General features: G+C 39.5%; 2 protein-coding genes across 2 annotated transcripts; both read right to left on the reverse strand.

The window, feature by feature from the left end:
• Positions 1–134: 134 nt before the first annotated feature.
• On the reverse strand, positions 135–9,529 carry LOC130566890 (CD209 antigen-like). The gene is made up of 8 exons (XM_057354708.1): positions 9,526–9,529; positions 9,204–9,409; positions 8,647–8,762; positions 7,501–7,661; positions 7,085–7,252; positions 2,674–2,879; positions 2,109–2,224; positions 135–1,343 (listed from the first exon to the last, which is right to left on the reverse strand). Exons 1-8 carry the CDS (start codon positions 9,527–9,529, stop codon positions 1,178–1,180), a joined length of 1,143 nt encoding a protein of 380 aa, XP_057210691.1. The 3' UTR covers positions 135–1,177.
• A 4,215-nt stretch (positions 9,530–13,744) lies between these two features.
• LOC130566891 (C-type lectin domain family 4 member E-like) lies at positions 13,745–14,564 on the reverse strand. Its single transcript, XM_057354709.1, has 2 exons — positions 14,295–14,564; positions 13,745–13,864 (listed from the first exon to the last, which is right to left on the reverse strand). The coding sequence occupies exons 1-2, from the start codon at positions 14,547–14,549 to the stop codon at positions 13,745–13,747; spliced, it is 375 nt and encodes a 124-aa protein (XP_057210692.1). The 5' UTR covers positions 14,550–14,564.
• Positions 14,565–18,545: the final 3,981 nt, after the last annotated feature.

Raw genomic sequence — 18,545 nt, forward strand, 5'->3', positions numbered from 1 at the left:
TCAAAGACAATAAAATGTATACTTTTTGACCAGGTCGATGTTCTGTCTGGATCAACCTTAGCTAACCACGTGTATGCTTGATCACACGTAGGCACTTTGGGAAATTAACGTACAATTTAGGACGATTTGGTTTTTCTACGCAGCATTTTATTTTAAATGAGGCCCCAAGTGCATAACATAAAAAAGTGAAGTTAATGTGGTTTCAACAAACCATCACCCCTGTTTCAAAGTCTATGTGAGATGAAAAGATCGCTCTTTGCTCTTCTGTAGCTTGCAACACAATTCACGCAGCCGGCATGCTCTACTCATTCATTAACATGACTTGTGTTGGACAATGTTTAAAAAGACATCAATCCAAGGTCAGCTGATAAACTGGAAATAGGGTACTTTGATTACGGATGCCCTCCCTATGAGGAACGTAATTGTGTCAGATACGCCTCCATAATAAACAGTCAGATGGGACAAGGGGCAGAGAAGGACATGACTCATGCATGCACCTTACATAAATGCTCAAATCTAGCCAAACAACTGCACGGGACAAGGACACAGACACTAGCCCTAGATTTCATGTTAAGGAGACACATAAACAGTGTTTTTTGTTTGCATTGCTTTTGAAGATTTTGAGTTGAGTTAGTTTGATTTAACCGTTTGTGAGTTTCATTTAGTCTCCACACGTCTGGTTCGGTTTGACCTAACAAACACACGAACAAAAGCTTGTTTGTCTACCTGCTAATCATATCTGTATCACTGCTGTTTAAACTTCGGCTCAACGGTGCCTCCTGCTGAGCAAAAGTGGAATTACTACTATAATTTTCACGAAAACATTATTTCTTTGCAAAACAAAACAGACAGACGAATACAACAGTGCAGACAAGAATATGTTCACATAAAACATAATTTTACGCTGACAAAATATCGACAAAAATATTTGTCTGCTTCATTTATATGTGCATTATATTTCTATGCAAGCAATTAATTAATGGACTAAAAAATATGCAGTAATGTTAACATGATATGCAGTGTTAAAAAGCTTCAAGGTAGCCTACATTTAGACAAAGATCCTGTGATGTCATAACAAAGACTGAAATCCTTCTTCATTCTGCTTCATTTCTTAACCAAAATACTCTCAAACTAAACATTTATGAAGGATGGTTGCTGATGATGGCGGGGTGGAGGATTAAGAAGACGCATCCGTCTCCTTCTCACAGATCCAGCGGCGGGACATATAGCAGGGGGCGTCGTACCAGCTCTTTGTAGCAGTACGATTTAAAACCTCAGTTTTCACAATGTAACAACAGTCTTCATCATCATCATGATTGTTGGGCTCTCCATCCTCCCAGAAACTATAAGCACAAAGTAGAATTTTTCTAAGGGTGTTAATAGGTTAAAGGAGTAGTTCACCTTCAAAATGAAAATTCTGTCAACATTTACCCTCTTGTCATATCAAACCTGTATGAATTTCTTTCTTACGCAGAACACAAAATAAGATATTTTGAAGAATGACGTAACAGCCCCCCATTCACTTTCATTGGTTGCAATATAAGGGGGGGGGGGCTGTGCTGTCTGTTACCAACATTTTCCAAAAAATCTTCTTTTGTGTTCTGCAGAAGAAAAAAAGTCATAGTCAGGTAAGGAATGAGGGTGAGTAAATGATGACAGAATTTTCATTTTGAAGGTGAACTACTCTTTTAATCACAGATTTAGCAGATTTATGATCATTTTATGTGTGATGACAATACGCACATTTACTAAATATAACACAACAATAACACATTTGTCCTGACCTCTGACACAGAGAATAAATCATTCAAGCCTAATTGTAACTGAAAACTTCTTAAATCTTTATTTAGAAAGAGGAAGGAAAAAAGGAACTTAAACGTAAAAAACAAACATCAGCATCACAAATAAAGAGGAGTGAAAGAATATGATTTAGCACTTTCAAATGTCTTGTGAGATGTTTGTGGTCATGTGTATTGAGCTACTGACGCAATGTGGAGAAACTGTTGAGTATAATAAATCTTACATCATAATTTATAATCTTGAACATTGAATATTTCTAAGTCTAGAATTGTATCTTGTAAAGCTCAAATTTAGCTTCCTTCACTCACCCTCCAACCAGTTTGGTTCCATCCACCCAGTACCAGTCATCTTCTACCTTTTCATCACTTATGCCAATCCAGTAAGCGTTCCAGTGACCACGTGGCAGCAGGTCCCAAATAAAAGTCTGCGACAGGTGAAGATATCAGAAATATTTCAAATGGATGGCAATGTTAGGAAATATTCTTAAAATGATTCCTTAAGTTCCTTAAGCAGTTTATTTTCAGTTTATTAGCTTACAAGTTTCGGGTAATGTCTACACTAATTTGGCACTGCAAGCCAATAGTTTTACGATTTTAAAATCAATCTTCTCGAGGTCACTTAATATGAAACAAACATACAGGACTACACACTAATGTCAATATAATTCTAAAGTGATAGTTCATCTGAAATCAACATTTTGTCAGCATCAACGACTACTTCTATACCCCAGTAAAAATGTCAGTTTGACATCATTCAGATTCAACCCACGTTGAGATGAGCCTGCAATTCATGTTTCAAACAGAGATGGCGATATACAGGCAAAAGTAACAGATTGCAACGGTAATATCCACTAGAGCTGTCGTTGTTCCTCACCTGTTCTTCAGGCGTGTGGATGATGGCCAGGTGTCCTCCTCTCTGCTTACAGAAAGCCTGACTGTATGACCAGCTATTGGTGTCATCAGAAATAAAGTAACAGCTGCCGCTGAAGTAATGCCAGTCAGACGGGCAGGAATCACTCGCCGTCACTCGCCCGGGAGTGGATTGTGTTGTCACTTGAACTGGAGTGGAAGCGGATGCTTCTATAGAGAGAAACAGTGGCTGAAATTCATTGTACAAAACAAAATACATGCAAACCAATGTTTTTATTTGATGAAATGGATAGTTCACCCAAAAATCAGAATTTTTTCACCATTTACTCATCCTCGTGTCATTACAAACCTGTGTGACTTTCTGTTATTCTTCTGTTGAACACTAAAGAAAACGTTTTGAAGAATGTTGCATTCACATTTACATTTAGTCATTTAGCAGACACTTTTATCCAAAGCGACTTACAAAGAATATAAGGAGCAATAAGCGATATGTCATACAGGAGCAATAATGCAATAGGTGCCAATACAAAGTTACTAGTTTCAACAAAAGCTAGACCACTACCTGTTGAGAGAAAGAGAGAGGGTTAGTGTGTTTTTTTTCAATTGTCTGTCAAGTATTCACAAAAGAGATGGGTTTTAAGTAGTTTTTTGAATGTTGTGAGAGATGTGGTTGACCGGACCGAATTAGGAAGAATGTTCCACCAGGAAGGAGTTGTGAAGGAGAATGAGCGGGAAAGCGATTTACTGCCCTTATGGGAAGGCAGTACAAGACGCTGCTGGTGTGCTGAACACAGGGATCTTGATGGAGTGTAGGAGTGTAGGAGGGTGTGAAAGTATGCCGGTGCAGATCCAGTGACAGTCCTGTAGGCAAGCATTAGTGACTTGAATCTGATACGGGCTTCAACCGGTAGCCAGTGGAGGGAGATGAAAAGGGGCGTCACATGAGCCCTTTTGGGCTGTTGGAAGATGAGGCGTGCTGCTGCGTTCTGGACCAGCTAGAGTGGTCCAACCTTGAGATTACCAGGGCCTGGACAAGGAGTTGTGCTGCATGCTCAGTGAGATAGGGTCTAACCTTTCTAATGTTGAATAAGGCATATCGGCATGACCGCGTTGTCTTTGCAATGTGATCATTGAAGGACAGCTGTTCAAAAGTCAAATATGACTCCGAGGTTCCTGGCTGTTTTGGAAGGAGTGATTGTGATATTGCCAAGTTGGATGGTGAGATCGTGCTGCACCGTGGGGTGTGCCGGAAACACGAGTAGTTCTGTCTTGGCCGGGTTCAGCTGGAGGTGATCTTCTTTCATCCAAGCCGAGATGTCCTTTAGGCAGGTGATAGGAGAAGCCGTGTGCCCGTATGATGGGTCCCAAGGATGTCGTGTAGATGGAAAAAAGCAGCGGTCCAAGCACCGATCCCTGAGGGACCCCAGTGATCATGTGGTGAGCAGTGGACAGCGAGCCCCTCCATGACACCCTGAAGGATCTGCCGGAGAGGTAGGATTTGAACCAGCGGAGAGGAGAGCCTGAGATTCCTAGAGATGACAGGGTTGCTAGCAGTATCTGGTGATTGACAGTGTCAAACGCTGCAGATAGGTCTAGCAGAATCAGGACCGAGGATTTAGATTCCGCCTGGGCTAGCTGCAGTGCTTCTGTGACCGATAGCAGTGCAGTCTCAGTGGAGTGGTTTGTTTTGAAGCCAGACTGCTTGTCATCCAGTAGTTTGTTCTGGGATAGGTAGTGCAGGTGCGAGTGTGCTGGATGTGGCCTGAAGGAGATGGGAGGGTATTGGGACAAGGGGACAGGTGGTGGGGTGGCTGGAGAGAAGTCTGGTGACTTCAGTGTCAGTCAGTGGGGTGAAAGAGGAGAGTTCAATGTTTGAAGTGAGGGAGGTGTGTACCGAGGTCTGAGGTGCTAAGAATTGTTCACTGATGGATGATGTTTTCTCAGTGAAAAATACAGCAAAGTCCTCCGCGGTCAAAGATGAAGTGGGTGGGGGAGGAGGGGGGCAAAGAAGAGAGTTAAATGTCTTGAAAAGCTGCCGAGTGTTAGGCGCATTGCTCACCTTGGTGGTTGTGCAAAAGACCCAAGCTGAGGAGTTAACACACCGGAATGTGGTAGGGATATTCACTGTTCCTAGAGGAGCTTTTATTATGAAAGCAAGCAGCGCTCATCCGGAGTGATCACGGAAGAGCGCTAGTTGGAACAGCGCGTGGGACAGTTGTGTGGCATACACAGGCTCGTAAATCAGGCTGTAACTGAACCATCCGTGCCAGGTTATAATGTAGTGTGCTAATGTGCGCCCAATAAGAGAGAGTACAGATAAAGTTATATGTGTTCGCTTGAAATGTGTTCCTTATTGTTAATGCTAACATGCTATTAGCTACACAGCTGTTCATAGCTGTGATAATCACTCATGTTACTGTTTGTAAGCGTGTTGCTAATGAAGAGCGTTGTTTCATTATGTCAATGGTGTATTGGTAACGGTGAAGAAATGAGTGTAATACATATTACTGTGAAGATGTATGAGGGGAGAAGCCATAGTTATCTGTTCATGCGTTAACCACATGGATGTTATGCACAACAGCTCTGCATGCTTAGGAATTCTGTTGTTATCTGTTGCAGGGAAACCACATCTGCACATCTTTACATCTTAACACCTCCACCGGCATCTTACCTGGCCCGGTTTACAAATACCGCCAATATTAACAGCCAGCTAAAACTACCTGGATAATTCAAAGAGTACCAGTCCGAGTGAGGAAAGGAACAGCACTCAGTTTGTGCACGGCTCTGGGTTCAGTAAAGGAACATTGATCGTACTCCTCGTGATCTTGTTAACGCTGGCTCTCCCCTCTGATGATTGTTCTTGTGTGCCCAATAAACAGCTTAAGTTGATCCAATGCTCTCTGCTGTGTTCTGACCGACACCCTGGTTCACTGCTATACTTATCTGAAACTAGCCCCTCTCCTCTCAGAGTAGCCCTTCGCTACAGTGGTATAGAAAGACGTTTTAGCTGTTGTAACACTAGCAGAGAAGGAGGAGAGCAGTGACTGGTAGTCCCCTAAGTCAGCAGGATTCTAGGTCTTGCACCATTTCCTTTCAGCAGCCCTGAGTGTACTCCGTTGCTCACGGAGGATGTCAGACAGCCAGGGGCAGGAGGGGGTGGTGCGGGCTGGTCTGGAGGACAGAGGAAAAAGGTTATCTAGACAGGATGTAAGTGTTGAGCATTAGGTGTCGATGTCACTGTCAACATCTAGAGATGCAAAGTTGGAGGGAAGAGAGGATGTGACTTTAGCAGAGAGGGTGCTAGGGGAGAGAGAGCGAAGTGGTCAGAAATGTGAAGAGGTGTGACTTGAATGTTATCTGTGGTGAAGTTACGGGTGTAGATGAGATCAAGCTGGTTTCCTGATCTGTGAGTACAGGCTGTGGCGAGGCGCGTGAGGTCGAACGAGGCGGTGAGGGTGTGGAAGTCAGAGGCATAGGGTTTCTCTAGGTGGATGTTGAAGTCCCCAAAGACTACAAGAGGGCCGCCATCCTCCGGGAATGATGAGAGCAACACATCTAACTCTTCAATGAAGTTGTGAAGAGGACCTGGGGGGCGGTAAACTACAACAACACTGAGCTGAGTGGGAAAAGTGATATTAACAGCATGGTATTCAAATGAATAGTTGTTGCATAGGGAAGATAGTGGGGAATATTTCCAATTATTGTGGAGTCGCACAGGTAGAGTCGCAGGTCTTTACTCTCGTCGGTCTTCACACGAGGAGGGCTGACGCTACAGCTGACGCAGAGGCAGTGCTTAAGTAAGTGTTGAGATTAGCACGAACAGAATACAGCTGGAACACGCCTTCTCGATTAGCAAAACAAAACCTGAACGACTTGAATGGGCCACGGATCAAAGAGCAAACAAACTTGCTCCGTGCTTTTTAAGTGCAAAATTATAATGTCAAGCCGTAACGAGCGGCTAACGGCAATTAATTTAATGTGACTTCAGTACCAACGGAAAAAAACGCTAACACCTTAGCAATCAGTCAACGACTAACGAATAATTAAATAAACAAGCTCAAATAATCTTAACTAACAACAGGCAACAGTCCAGTTCAACAGCTAAAACAACGTAGCAGGGTAAATAGCAGACTCACGCACTACCGCAGACTTGTGATGATATTCGCTTCTCCTGCATAATCAAACAACATCGGGCCCAATTGACTGTATTGTATGGGCATTTCTCAGAATATCTTCTTTTGTTTTCCACAGAATAAAGATTTCAACAAGATTTGAATGACATTAAGGTGAACAAATGATGACACGTTATTCTTATTTTGGGGTGAAGTGTCACTTTAAGAAAACATAATGAGCATTTTACACATACTCTTGTTTTTCCCTCAACTTATTCCATTGCTTTTGTTATCACAACTAACCTAGCTCAGCGATGATGGCTTTCAGTTGGGACCTCTCTTTCTCCAGCTCACTTTTCTCTTTTCTTAGAGCCTGCAACTCTGATGTCAATTCGGTCACATTAGCGCAGGTTTTCAGCATGTGAGCGTCAGCAGAACCGTTGGTGACATCCTGAACAGATGAACTCTTACCTAACACAAAAGGAAAGGAAGCAGATGATGGTTAGGGATAAAAAGATATAAATAAAACATCAGGGATCTCCAGGAAGGCAAAAACATTAAAACAATTGTGACATGCTATGCATCAATCTTTGCATTAATTTCATTTGATGGTCGGTGAGCAAAATGATAAAAAAAATTATTCTTCTATAGGTTGGGTAATGGGGAAGTAGTTCGAAAATCACAAAAACAGCAATTCTTCAGGAAGAAGAGGTACCCACTGTGCACATCTGTCTCCTTCTCACAGATCCAGCGGCGGGACATATCGCAGGGGGCGTCGTACCAGCTCTTTGTAGCAGTACGATTTAAAACCTCAGTTTTCACTATGTAACAACAGTCTTCATCATCATCATGATTGTTGGGCTCTCCATCCTCCCAGAAACTATAAGCACAAAGTAGAATTTTTCTAAGGGTGTTAATAGGTTAAAGGATAGTTCACCAAAAATGAAAATTCTGTCATCATTTACTCACCTCTTGTCATTTCAAACCTGTATGACTTTCTTTCTTCGCAGAACACAAAAGAAGATATTTTGAAGAATGTTGTAACAGCGCACCCTTCACTTTCATTGTTGCACAATAGAAGTCAATGGGGCTGCTGTTCTGTTACCAACATTCTTCAAAATATCTCTTTTGTGTTCTACAGAAGAAAGAACAGTCATACAGTTTGAAATGACAAGAGGGTGAGTAAATGATGACAGAATTTTCATTTTTGGGTGAACTATCCCTTTAAGTACCATATTAGCATTTAATGAATATTACTGGTTGAAATAATAGCCATTTATAAATATAAACAAATACACATTTGTCTGAGCTCTGACACAGAGAAATCAAATCATTCAGAGCTATATTGTAACTGAAACTTTTAAATCTTTATTTAAGGAGAAGGAAAAAAGGAATTTAAACATAAAAACAAACATAACATCAAAATAAAGAGGAGTGAAGAATAGATTTAGCAGCTTTCAATGTCTTGTGAGATGTTGGTCGGTTCAACATAGTGGCATTTTAGTCCAGCGGAAGATGCGCTTTGTTGAGAAAAATACTTGATGTTTCGTTTTGGTTTTGTTGTATATTAATTTGATGCACTTAAAGAAATATTGAGGAAAACAACCCAAAAATTAGTCTCGTATACGGTGGAATATGTAAAAAATGAACGGTTAATTCGTTTTTCTGTTTTGAAAACAAAAACGAATAAATGAATTATCCGAAGGTACACGGACCACGGACCGTGGTCATGTTATTGACGCAATGTGGAAATGCTGAGGTCTAGTTTCATAAATCTTACATCATAATTTATAATCTTGAACAATGAATATTTCTAAGTCTAGAATTGTATCTTGTAAAGCTCAAATTTAGCTTCCTTCACTCACCCTCCAACCAGTTTGGTTCCATCCACCCAGTACCAGTCATCTTCTACCTTTTCATCACTTATGCCAATCCAGTAAGCGTTCCAGTGACCACGTGGCAGCAGGTCCCAAATAAAAGTCTGCGGCAGGTGAAGATATCAGAAATATTTCAAATGGATGGCAATGTTAGGAAATATTCTTAAAATGATTCCTTAAGTTCCTTAAGCATTCAGTTCATAGCTTACACATTTTAGGTAATGTCTACACTTCTTTGGCACTGCAAGCCAATAGTTTTACGATTTTAAAATCAATCTTCTCGAGGTCACTTAATATGAAACAAACATACAGGACTACACACTAATGTCAATATAATTCTAAAGTGATAGTTCATCTGAAATCAACTTTTTGTCAGCATCAACGACTACTTCTATACCCCAGTAAAAATGTCAGTTTGACATCATTCAGTTTCAACCCACGTTGAGATGAGCCTGCGATTTATGTTTCAAACAGAGATGGCGATATACAGGCGAAAGTAACAGATTGCAACGGTAATATCCACTAGAGCTGTCGTTGTTCCTCACCTGTTCTTCAGGCGTGTGGATGATGGCCAGGTGTCCTCCTCTCTGCTTACAGAAAGCCTGACTGTATGACCAGCTATTGGTGTCATCAGAAATAAAGTAACAGCTGCCGCTGAAGTAATGCCAGTCAGACGGGCAGGAATCACTCGCCGTCACTCGCCCGGGAGTGGATTGTGTTGTCACTTGAACTGGAGTGGAAGCGGATGCTTCTATAGAGAGAAACAGTGGCTGAAATTCATTGTACAAAACAAAATACATGCAAACCAATGTTTTTATTTGATGAAATGGATAGTTCACCCAAAAATCTGATTTTTTCACCATGTACTCATCCTCGTGTCATTACAAACCTGTGTGACTTTCTGTTATTCTTCTGTTGAACACTAAAGAAAACGTTTTGAAGAATGTTGCATAATCAAACAACAATCGGGGGCCCAATTGGCTGTATTGTAATGGGCATTTCTCAGAATGATTCTTATTTTGTTTTTCACCAGAATAAAGATTTCAACCAAGATTTGAATGACATTAAGGTGAAACAAAATGATTGACACTTATTCTTATTGTGGGGGGAAGTGTCACTTTTAAGAAAACCATAATGAGCAATTTTACACAATACTTCTTGTTTTTTCACTCAACTTAATATCATTCTGTTTTGTTATTCACAACTAACCTAGCTCAAGCGATGATGGCCTTTCAGTTGGGACCTCTCTTTCTCCAGCTCACTTTTCGTCTTTTCTTAGAGGCTGCAAACTCTGATGTAATTTCGGGTCACATAAGCGCCAGGTTTTTTCAGCCATGGTGAGCTTCGAGCAGAACGAGGAGACATGAACACTCTTATCTAAACACAAAAGGAAGCAGATGATGGTAAGGGATACAAAAGAAATCAATAAAAACACGGATTACTCAGGAAGGCATAGACATGAAAAAAATTATGATGCATTCCAATATTTGGGCATTAATTTCATATGATGGTCAATGAGCAAATGATCAAAAAAAAACCCCAATTAGTCTTCTAATAGGTAGGGTAAATGGGAAATGAGTCAGAAAATCACAAAAACCGCAAATTTTTCAGTCATATTTCTCAGGAAGAAGAGGTACCCCACGTGTGCACATCTGTCTCCTTCTCACAGAAATCAGGTGGCGGGGAAATATAGCAGGGGGCGTCGTACACCAGCTCCTTTGTAGGCAATACCGACTTAAAACCCCTCAGTTTTCACTATGTAAACACAGTCTTCATCATGATGATTGTTTGGGCTCTCCCGTCCTCCCAGAAACCTATTAAGCACAACAAAGTAGAATTTTTCTAAAGGGTGTTAATTAGGTTAAAGGAAGTAGGTTCACCTTCAAAATGAAAATTCTGTCGTCATTTACCCTCTTGTCATATCAAACCTGTATGACTTTCTTTCTTCCGCAGAACACAAAAGAAGATATTTTGAAGAATGGTGTAACAGCCCCCCATTCACTTTCATTGGTTGCAATATAAGTGTGTGGGGGGGGGCTGTGCTGTCTGTTACCAACATTTTTCAAAAAATCTTCTTTTTGTGTTCTGCAGAAGAAAAAAAGTCATAGTCAGGTAAGGAATGACAAGAAGGTGAGTAAATGATGACACAATTTTCATTTTGAAGGTGAACTACTCTTTTAATCTCAGATTTAGCAGATTTATGATAATTTTATGTGTGATGACAATACGCACATTTACTAAATATAACACAACAATAACACATTTGTCCTGACCTCTGACACAGAGAATAAATCATTCAAGCCTAATTGTAACTGAAAACTTCTTAAATCTTTATTTAGAAAGAAGAAGGAATAAAGGAACTTAAACATAAAAAACAAACATCAGCATCTAAAATAAAGAGAAGTGAAAGAATATGATTTAGCACTTTCAAATGTCTTGTGAGATGTTTGTGGTCGGTCCGTGTACCTTCGGATAATTCATTTATTCGTTTTTGTTTTCAAAACAGAAAAACGAATAAACCGTTCATTTTTGACATATTCCACCGTATACGAGACTAATTTTTGGGTTGTTTTCCTCAATATTTCTTTAAGTGCATCAAATTAATATACAACAAAACCAAAACGAAACATCAAGTATTTTTCTTAACAAAGCGCATTTTAGTCCACCGGAAGTTCAGCTGCACTGCCGCCTCTGGCGACGAGAGGTGGTAGCACAAGACCACTCTCTTAATTATACATATGTTTTCAGTGGTGTGTGCCACTAAATCCGTAAACAAACCATACAGACACATAGGTAGACATTTATGTGCAATGTAGACGTATACAGTTAATGAAATAAAGAATGTGTGTGTGTGTGTGTGTGTGTGTGTGCGTGCGTGCGTGCGTGCGTGCGTGCGTGCGTGCGTGCGTGTCGCGTGGTGGTGTGCTAATCCGCTTGTTTAAGAAAATACTCGGATGTTCGTTTGGTTTGTTGTATATTAATTTGATGCACTTAAAGACATTTGAGGAGAACAAACCAAAAATGAGTCTCGTATTACGGTGGATTTGTATAATGTAAAAAAAATGAAACGATTTAATTTCGTTTTCTGTTTGACAACAAATAAAGATTATCCGAAGGTAACACGGACACGAACGATGGTCATGTGTATTGAGCAATGTGGAAAACTGGGCTGAGGTTCTATAGTTATATGTCTTACATATCATAATTTAATAATTCTTGAACAATGACTACGGATGTAACGGTATTGTAAATATCGAAGTATCGCGATAGCATTTTTTTCGATACTATCGTGGTCGCATGACGATAGATCTTCCAGGCAAAGTGTAGTTTTTTCAGCCGAATGGAGCGAGTTGAGGGAAGCGGGAACTACAATTCCCATCAACCCATGCGTGCCCATCATCCTCTGCGCTCTGCTGCCGCCCGCTACAGATCAAGTTGAGCGAAAATGGCGGATGCCGCTAGTGGCATAGAAACGGATTTACAAATTGTTGAAGCTAGGGCTGGGCGGAATGACGGAATATTCCGTTACTGCGGAATAAAATGTCAACCGTAAGAGATTTTTCTATTCCGTGTATTCCGCGGAATGTAAATAAGTAGGCGTGGTTAACTCGGCGCTCTGCAAATTAGGCGCTATTCTGAAAAAAACTAATGAATTAATCCACCCCTAACAAATGAACGTATCAAACATTCTTTTGACCTTCTTTCAGTCTGTAGTTTAGTGATCCGCTCCAGTCCGGCGCTTCTCTCACCCGCAGTGCTCGTGCAGGGATCTGCGCCAGCATTTAAAAAAGCTCATTCTCAACACGTATCTCAGAAGTCAGGTTATTTTGAAAAGCTGTTAATAGTTTTATAAAGTTTAACTTCAGGCGAGCCAAGGTGAAACTTGCGTTGAAATGCGCGATGATGCTCGCGGGCGTGTGAGCGCTTTGATGTGACGCGCTTCTACCTCCAGTTTTGGGAGACGCGTGAGGAGTCACCAGAGACTCGCAGTGCAAAAACAAGCCCGAGAATAAACAAACCTAAAGACAGAGAGTCGCAACACACTAAAAGTGCTCATCTAATAGAGAGTGAAGAGCAATAAAGACCTACAGTACAGACGCCATGAACACCAGTTTAGTCATATACTGTACTCTCATTGTTTGTGCATATTCATACTTTATTGTTATATATGTTGTCTATCTTCCTACTGTATACATATGATATAGCCAGAAGATAAATATGAATAAATAATACATCTGATTATCAGAACTTAATTTGATATCTTTAGTACATTTTCATGACTTGCCTACATTTTAACTATGGTGAGCATTTAAATGAACTGTAATAAATAAATTAGTTAAATCAATCTAAGAAAAATGATGTATAAAATATAGAATTATAATGGGAGATTGTTTCATGAAATATATCGTTACCGTGAAATAAAATTACTCATTCCTTGAAATAGATTTTTGGCCATTCCGCCCACCTCTAGCTGAAGCTAAAGCAAATTATAAATCGCATGTGTGGAAGCATTTCGGTTTTCCCGTAACAAGAAACGAGAAAAGGTGACGGACAGACAAAAAACAATATTCAGACACTGCCAGACTGCGGTGAAGTACAATTCGGGGAATACGACTAATATGAAGACCCATTTGTTACATCACCCCGAAAAGTTTCATGAAGATACGAGGAGAAAAAAAATAGCAGTGAGTGAAGCAGTGAATGTGGCGAGTACCTGACTGGTTGTGAGTTGTTAAAAGTTGACAAACAACAATTTTTTCATGTTTCATGTTCTCAATTTTTATGTTATTAATTTTTATGCTATTATATTACTGTTCTTTGCACTTTAAAATTACCTAATCCAAAAATAATAAATGTTATCTTTGTTCAGTCATAGTGTAATAAACAGTTATGCCACATTTTTCCAAGTCTTCATTTGTTTTTTTGTTTTTCCTGCACAAAATTCAATAAATATCGTATCATAGTGTTCATATCGAGGTACTATCGTATCGTGAAATGTTGATACCGTTACAGAGCGTGTTCCTAACAATGAATATTTCTAAGTCTAGAATTGTATCTTGTAAAGCTCAAATTTAGCTTCCTTCACTCACCCTCCAACCAGTTTGGTTCCATCCACCCAGTACCAGTCATCTTCTACCTTTTCATCACTTATGCCAATCCAGTAAGCATTCCAGTGACCACGTGGCAGCAGGTCCCAAATAAAAGTCTGCGACAGGTGAAGATATCAGAAATATTTCAAATGGATGGCAATGTTAGGAAATGTTCTTAAAAGTCCCTTAAGCATTCAGTTCATAGCTTACACATTTTAGGTAATGTCTACACTAGTTTGGCACTGCAAGCCAATAGTTTTAAGATTTTAAAATCAATCTTCTCGAGGTCACTTATTATGAAACAAACATACAGGACTACACATTTATGTCAATATAATTCTAAAGTGATAGTTCAACTGAAATCAACTTTTTGTCAGCATCAAAGACTACTTCTATACCCCAGTAAAAATGTCAGTTTGACATCATTCAGTTTCAACCCACGTTGAGATGAGCCTGCGATTTATGTTTCAAACAGAGATGGCGATATACAGGCGAAAGTAACAGATTGCAACGGTAATATCCACTAGAGCTGTCGTTGTTCCTCACCTGTTCTTCAGGCGTGTGGATGATGGCCAGGTGTCCTCCTCTCTGCTTACAGAAAGCCTGACTGTATGACCAGCTATTGGTGTCATCAGAAATAAAGTAACAGCTGCCGCTGAAGTAATGCCAGTCAGACGGGCAGGAATCACTCGCCGTCACTCGCCCGGGAGTGGATTGTGTTGTCACTTGAACTGGAGTGGAAGCGGATGCTTCTATAGAGAGAAACAGTGGCTGAAATTCATTGTACAAAACAAAATACATGCAAACCAATGTTTTTATTTGATGAAATGGATAGTTCACCCAAAAATCTGATTTTTTCACCATGTACTCATCCTCGTGTCATTACAAACCTGTGTGACTTTCTGTTATTCTTCTGTTGAACACTAAAGAAAACGTTTTGAAGAATGTTGCATAATCAAACAACATCGGGCCCAATTGACTGTATTGTATGGGCTTGTTCTCAGAAATAGTCTTCCTTTTGTTTTCCACAGAATTGGAGATTTCAAACAAGATTTGAATGACATATAAGGGTGGACCAAATGATGACCCCTTTATTCTTATTGATGGGGGGAAGTGTCATTTTTAAGAAGACATAGATGAGCAATTTTACACATACTCTTGTTTTTCCCAATCACTTTTATTCCAATTGCTTTTTTGTTTTATACAACTAACGCTAGCTGCGCGATGATGGCTCTTTCAGTTGGGACCGGCTCTTTCTGGAGCCTCACCTTTTCTCTTTTCTTAGAGCCTTGCCAACTCTGATGTCAATGTCGGTCACGAGAGGCGCAGGGGTTTTGCAGCCATGTGAGCAGTCGAGCAGAACCGGGACATGGGATGAACTCCTTACCTAACACAGATCAAAAGTAGAGCAGATGAAATGGTATGGGATTATGAAGAATGAGTGGAAACAACACGGATCGTAGGCGAAGGCACATAAACATGAACACAATACATGTTATGCAATCAATTCTTTGCGTTTAATTACGAATTGATGGTCCAGATGACAAAATGATCAAAAAAAAAACCCCAACTTAGTGGTCTTAATAGGGTTGGGTACTGGGGTGAATGTGAGTTCAGAAAATCACCACAAAAACAGCAATTCTTCAGTCATATTTCTCAGGAAGAAGATGGTACTGTGACTGTGCACATCTGTCTGCCTTCTCACAGATTCCAGCGGGCGGGTAGCATTGTTGCAGGGGGGTTGGTACCGAGCTCTTTGGTAGCAATACGACTTAAAACCCTCAAGTTTATGTCAACTATTGTAAGAACAAGGTCTGTCATTCACGTGATTGTTGGGGCTCTCCATCTCTCCCAGAAAACTATAGGCACAAAGTACAATTTTTCTAAGGGTGTTAATAGGTTAAAAGGAGTAGTTCAGCTTCAAAATGAAAATTCTGTCGTCATTTACCCTCTTGTCATATCAAACCTGTATGACTTTCTTTCTTCCGCAGAACACAAAAGAAGATATTTTGAAGAATGGTGTAACAGCCCCCCATTCACTTTCATTGGTTGCAATATAAGTGTGTGGGGGGGGGCTGTGCTGTCTGTTACCAACATTTTTCAAAAAATCTTCTTTTTGTGTTCTGCAGAAGAAGAAGACATACTGGTTTGCAGAGGTGGACAGTAACGAAGTAAATTTACCTGAGTACTGTACTTAAGTACACTTTTTGAATATCTGTACTTTACTTGAGTATTATTTTTTTCTGAGTACTTGTACTTTAACTTCACTACATTTGAAAGACAAATATCATACTTTTTACTCCACTACATTTATAAAAAGGTCCAAAAGTAGAAAATGGTTTCTATGCTGCGGGGTTTTCTGTGTGAGCAATTTATCTGGCTTGCGATCTGCCAGGACCTTTTACTGTTGCCAAGTATTTCACTTTTTCTATGCTCGCGGTTTTCCGGCAAGCTTTGAATGGCCATTTGGCGGATGTTTTAGCGCAAATCTGGCAACTCTGGGATCCTCCCCGCTAAACTAATGTAAACGTAGGCGCTGATACACCATTGATAGCGCTCTAAAAAGGCAAATAGAACAATAAAAGACGAAAAAGGCACATGCTAAAGTGTGGTGTAATCATCTGTGGGTTACGATCAGTCAAAGATCGTAGAAACATTGTCATGAAAATGATCGGCATAACGGCTAAACGGTAAATAAGCATCACATACACATTGAGCTACGCGTGCGTGTTAACTTCAGATCTGCTGCTACATCATTTAAAGCGATTGGGAGAATGAATGATGTTTTTACTGAAGTTACTATAGTTGAAGTATTCCTGTTGAAATAAAAACAATAGAACCCTGCCCAAAATACAACAGAAAATGTAATGGATTTAATGGTTATAATGGGAATTGTACTATGGACAGTGTTGGGTAAGTTACTCTCAAAAAGTAATTAATTACTAGTTAGTAATTACATATTCAATAGTGTAATTAGATTACTGTACAAATTTCTCTCTCCAAAAAGTATTTAGTTACTGGCATGAAAGGGCTCTTTTAATTCATTCAAATAAATAATATTAAACTACATAAAGTAATATTATTAACTGAGCAAAGTATTACGAGAATTATACATTAAAGCACAGATTTTAAAGTTAGACTCTGAATTTTGATGTCAATTCCACTGTTACACACACATATATTACACAAAGTATTTAGTTTAATTACTTTGTACATCAAAAGTAACCGTAATTAAATTACAGAAAAATAAGAGTAATCCCTTACTTTACTTTTTCAAGGGAAAAGTAATTAAATTACAGTAACGAATTACTTAGTAACTAGTTACACCCAACACTGACTATGGATACTTGTTGTCTACTTGTATGTGATGGATTCTATTGGTGGGATGGTAAATCCTATTGGAATAAAACCCCAAACACACTACAAAGAGGAATTTAATTTAATCATCTCATTCGAATTCTTTAGTAAAACCACAGCAACTAAAAATACCATACTTTCATTATACTAGCTATAGTTTATGTTTGAAGTTAAATTATGGTAATAAATCCAACAAACACATGACTTCTACACTTTACTATTTAAAAGAACCTTACTACTTACTGGTAAATTGCTGCTAAAACTGGTAAAGGGAATATACAAAATAAAAGAACACTGCTCATAAATACATATAGGCCTAGGGGGCTAATGAGGATAATTAGGCTAAATGATCATACAGGATTATATCTAAACTAAACATATACAGGTATGTGCTAAACATATAAAGCTCTTAAAGGAGTTGCTCACTGCAAAATTTGCCCCCATTGACTTTCCATAGTAGGAATAAAAATGACTATGGAAAGTCAATGGGGGCAAATTTTGAAGTAAACTACTCCTTTAATACAACTGATCTAGAGTTGAAGATTGAATCAAAATATGATTTAGCACTTTCAAATGTCTTGTGAGATGTTTGTGGTCATGTGTATTGAGCTACTGTTGAGTTTCATAAATCTTACATCATAATTTATAATCTTGAACAATGAATATTTCTAAGTCTAGAATTGTATCTTGTAAAGCTCAAATTTAGCTTCCTTCACTCACCCTCCAACCAGTTTGGTTCCATCCACCCAGTACCAGTCATCTTCTACCTTTTCATCACTTATGCCAATCCAGTAAGCGTTCCAGTGACCACGTGGCAGCAGGTCCCAAATAAAAGTCTGCGGCAGGTGAAGATATCAGAAATATTTCAAATGGATGGCAATGTTAGGAAATATTCTTAAAATGATTCCTTAAGTTCCTTAAGCATTCAGTTCATAGCTTACACATTTTAGGTAATGTCTACACTTCTTTGGCACTGCAAGCCAATAGTTTTACGATTTTAAAATCAATCTTCTCGAGGTCACTTAATATGAAACAAACATACAGGACTACACACTAATGTCAATATAATTCTAAAGTGATAGTTCATCTGAAATCAACTTTTTGTCAGCATCAACGACTACTTCTATACCCCAGTAAAAATGTCAGTTTGACATCATTCAGTTTCAACCCACGTTGAGATGAGCCTGCGATTTATGTTTCAAACAGAGATGGCGATATACAGGCGAAAGTAACAGATTGCAACGGTAATATCCACTAGAGCTGTCGTTGTTCCTCACCTGTTCTTCAGGCGTGTGGATGATGGCCAGGTGTCCTCCTCTCTGCTTACAGAAAGCCTGACTGTATGACCAGCTATTGGTGTCATCAGAAATAAAGTAACAGCTGCCGCTGAAGTAATGCCAGTCAGACGGGCAGGAATCACTCGCCGTCACTCGCCCGGGA

This window comes from Triplophysa rosa, linkage group LG16 (genome assembly GCF_024868665.1).
Source record: "Triplophysa rosa linkage group LG16, Trosa_1v2, whole genome shotgun sequence".
Lineage (NCBI taxonomy): Eukaryota > Metazoa > Chordata > Actinopteri > Cypriniformes > Nemacheilidae > Triplophysa > Triplophysa rosa.